Below are 4,181 nucleotides of genomic sequence, written 5' to 3'. Positions count from 1 at the left end.
AAGTGACATTGAGATGACGAGTTCAGCCTCCAGCCGTCTGATCTTTGGATTAGATTCAAGATGAATAAAGAAGTTAGTATGAAAGATTCTCAAGATTCAAGTTTATATATATATAGATATATCTGTATACCCCGTAGTACACTCTTATATAGCTTACGCAATATATAATATCTCATCTTTATATTCTTTGATAATAATATCAACTACAATGTTTCTCTTCAAGCTTATAGTGTCCTCTCTTTTACCATTTTTCATTCTATTAGTGGTCAAATTAATTCATTATAAGCAAACTACACATTCTTCTCAAGAACACAAAAATCCACCACCATCACCATGGAAACTTCCTATAATCGGAAACTTACACCAACTTTCGGGCAATCAACGTTCCTTGAGTAAATTAGCAAAAAAACACGGTCCACTCATGCTTTTGCATCTAGGAAGTGTACCCGTGCTTATAGCATCATCTGCTGATGCAGCACGCGAAATTTTGAAGAACCATGAACCAATGTTTCTAGATAGACTTGCTTCCTCCAATATACGCAAGATTACGTATAACACCAAGGATGTGGCGTTTTCTCCATATGGAGAATATTGGAGGTACGCGAAAAGAATTGTTGTCCATCACCTTTTAAGTCACAAAAAAGTTTTGTCATATCAAAAAGTGAGAGAAGAAGAGGTGACACTTATGATGGACATAATTAAAGAGAGTTATGGTTCGTCAGTTGACTTTAGTGAGTTGTTGATTTCGCTTACTAATAACGTATTTTCCAGAGTAGCTTTAGGGAGGAAATTTGAGACGAAAAGGGTTAAGAAGTTTATAGAACTTTCGGCTATGGTGACAGGTCTTTTTAGGTTCGAAGATTATATGCCATGTTTATCTTGGATTGATAGGTTAAGAGGTTTGGATAGTACAATAGAGGATCATCTTAAAAATGTTGATGAGTTTCTTGAGAGTGTGATTGAGGAACACTTACGTAAGAAGAGAAGAGAGTCTGAGAATGGTAAGAGTTGTATGGCTGATCAAGAGCAGCTTTTCATTGATGTTTTGCTCGAACATAAAGAAGATGAAAACACCACCAGCTTTCGTTTTGAAAAAAGTGACATCAAAGCTCTTCTTTTGGTATTTTCTTTTTTTGGTATTTATTTATTTTTCATTTTTATTTTTTTGGCGAGAAAACGTAATAATATTCAATGGCTCCAAAGATTAATAAGTACAACCAAAACACAAGAATCCAAATAAGATTAAAAATGGAAAAAATTTAGAGACCTAAAACAAAGTGTCCAACCAACACGGCATAACACAATAAGTTAGAAAAGTAGATAAATGATATAACAACCAACAAAGGAAACCTACTTGGCAGATGTAGTAGTATGCATAATAAAGATAAAAAATAATCTTTATCAAAAAAACATAACAAATAATCAATGGTGACGAAACGGAAAATGTCGACCGCCACCGCTACTGAATACACCAGCTATCAAGCATCTTATGCCGTCACATAAATACCTCAATAACTGCAAAAAGCCGAAACAATCCCTGGATCACGACTAGATATCCAACATCTCTAACAAAGAGATCGTTTTCAAATCCAAACATAAAGCCGCCACCAAAAAGGCAAGGACTCGAAACAAAACCACAGGAAAACTATAACATCCCACGCCCGCAACCGAGCCACACCCACCACCACTTCCTTTTTCATTCCCCGTGAACCTTGTCGCCACCAACAAGATGGTAATTCACCCAAACCTCCGTGGTTGTCAGGACCTCGAAACCACCAACCTCCTGCCACCGTCGGTGGCCAGCACCAACCAGGTGGTGGACCACCACAACCTCCAAAGAGCAACACGTCAAATACAAACTGTCAACAGCCTTTGGTGGCCACCACCAACTGGGTGGTGGACCACCACGTGCCACTGTTAGTTAAAGGAACCATATCCAAATCCACCACGTAAATGGCGGTGGAGGATAGCTATGGTCGTCGTTACTCCATTTCGAACACCAAGAAATAAGACGCGCTGGACAAATTAAAAATGAAAATGAAGGTAAAGAGGAACCATACCACCAGCAAGATGCCAGTGGTTGGTGACGAGGCCAACAAACGTTGCAAAATAGCGAAGAGAGGACAAAAAAGCGAAGAGGTGGAGGTTGAAAGATGACGCACGTAAAATACTGGCGATGACAACTTTAGGAAGAGAAAACAAACAAGATAATAAAAGTTTTTTTAGTTTGCGGCTCGAGAAAGAGTGAAGCCTTTTAGGGTTCCGGCAAGAATAAAAGATATAGAGAAGGGAGAGCAAAATTTTGATTTAAATTCCTAGTTGAGGATCAATAATATAGTAGGGTGTTTGGGATTGTTTTTTCTATGCTTACTGCTATTATAAAATATATCTATACAAAGTAAATGGAAAGTACTTTCGATCTTGTCCAAAATCGTCAATTTACATCAAATGGAAAATTCCAAACACCCTAATCAAAATTGGTTAGTTTCTTGTTAAAAAGCAATTTTGGGGTGTTTGGGATTGCTTATTTATAAGACCACCTGTTTAAGTGATTGTTGTGTGGAGACATATTTAGGTTATGTAGTCTACCAACTCTTTGTTGTAGTCGACCAACTCCTTGTTGATGTTCGGTCGACTACATATTCTACCGACTTCTTGTTCGACTACCGTGTTTCACTGTTCGAGTAGATAGTCTACCAATTCCTTGTTGTAGTCGACCATCTCCTTGTTGATGTGTAGTCGACTACAAACAAAATCCGATAGTTGATCATCATATGATGTAGTAGACCAAGAAAGTGTTCGACTGGATAGTTAATATTAGCAAATTTTTTTTTTTTTTTTTTTTTTAAAGTGTATATTGTTCTAACACTTTGAAAAAAGTGTATATTTTTCAATTTCTCAATGTCAAAGTTAAGTGTCAAATTTTCGTGAGAAGTTTTGAGTGATTTGACAGATATGATTGAGAGTTGGGTAAATGTAAAATAATACAGTATAAAAATATGAAAATGATTATCAAATTATGATTGAGCTTCAAAATTTGATTACTTCCATCATCTACTTGACTAACGTCCATATACCTTCAAATTTGACGCTAACTAGGTGTCAAAATGGCTACTACATGGTCATCAAAAATGGCCACGTAGGCCTCAATTCTTTTATTCTTTTTGACACCCTGTAAATTATGGTCCATGCACAAATTAGGCACCTTTGCAGTACAGAAAAAGTTTGCGTACGCTAAACAAATCTTTCTCGTACAAATGTATAACTTCTTCTCTTCTTAATTAGTGTATTTTTTTTTTTTTTTTTTTTTTTTTTGTAGGACATGTTTGTTGCAGGAACGGTTCAGACATTCTCAACACTCGAGTGGACATTGAGTGAACTTGTGCGAAATCCTAAAACGATGAAGAAGCTACAAGAAGAGATAAGAGAATTTGCTCAAGGTAAATCAATGGTTACAGAAGAGGACTTATCGAAATTGAAATATTTAAATGCTGTTTTCAAAGAGACTTTGCGACTACATCCGTCACCTCCACTCATTCCTAGAGAATTAACTCACGATTTAAACTTAATGGGATACGACATCAAATGTGGAACGAAAGTATTTATCAACACATGGGCAATAGGCAGAGATCCTACGTTGTGGGACGAACCTGAGGTGTTTAAGCCGGAGAGGTTCCTAAATAGTCCTATTGATTATTTTGGGGCATACTTTGAGTTGATCCCTTTTGGTGCTGGAAGGAGAATTTGTCCTGGTATTCAGTATTCGAAAGCAATCAATGAGATCGCTCTTGCTAATTTGGTTTATAAGTTTGATTTCGCACCGCCTAATGGCGAAAAACCCGAAGATTTGGATACGACTGAGGGAACTGGGGCGTTGATCCACAGGAAGAACAATTTATTTCTTGTTCCTACTTCAGCTTTTGAATAGTGTTTTCATAAAAAATTATCATTATGTTTTTGTTTCTAAGTTAATGTTGTATCATCTTCACAAGTGGTATGTGATATAACCATAACTTATTTGTATCAATGTTATTTTAATAATTAACACAATTCTACTTGTGTTCTGTTTGGTAGGTTTGGATATCCTTTTGTATCTGTCGTATTTGTTAATATTCGAATCTTTTTAATGTTATTACTTTTTTCAAGGAAAATAAACTTATAAAACCTATAGTAAGTACTTC

General features: G+C 36.2%; 1 protein-coding gene across 1 annotated transcript; it reads left to right on the top strand.

Moving 5' to 3' along the window:
- Nucleotides 1-208: 208 nt before the first annotated feature.
- LOC139868329 (cytochrome P450 Tp4149-like) lies at nt 209-3,928 on the top strand. The gene is made up of 2 exons (XM_071856662.1): nt 209-1,120; nt 3,320-3,928. The coding sequence occupies exons 1-2, from the start codon at nt 209-211 to the stop codon at nt 3,926-3,928; spliced, it is 1,521 nt and encodes a 506-aa protein (XP_071712763.1).
- Nucleotides 3,929-4,181: the final 253 nt, after the last annotated feature.

Source organism: Rutidosis leptorrhynchoides, chromosome 9, assembly GCF_046630445.1.
Source record: "Rutidosis leptorrhynchoides isolate AG116_Rl617_1_P2 chromosome 9, CSIRO_AGI_Rlap_v1, whole genome shotgun sequence".
Lineage (NCBI taxonomy): Eukaryota > Viridiplantae > Streptophyta > Magnoliopsida > Asterales > Asteraceae > Rutidosis > Rutidosis leptorrhynchoides.
The sequence above is the reverse complement of the archived record's forward strand: the minus strand, read 5'-3'. Positions and strand labels throughout refer to the sequence as shown.

What these genes read in the sequence shown, in the direction of transcription:
- LOC139868329 (XM_071856662.1), top strand. Translation starts at nt 209, where the DNA reads ATGTTTCTCTTCAAGCTTATAGTGTCCTCTCTTTTACCATTTTTCATT. An exon ending in ACATCAAAGCTCTTCTTTTG is followed by an intron (nt 1,121 to 3,319) that starts GTATTTTCTTTT and finishes TTTTTTTTGTAG; the next exon opens with GACATGTTTGTTGCAGGAAC.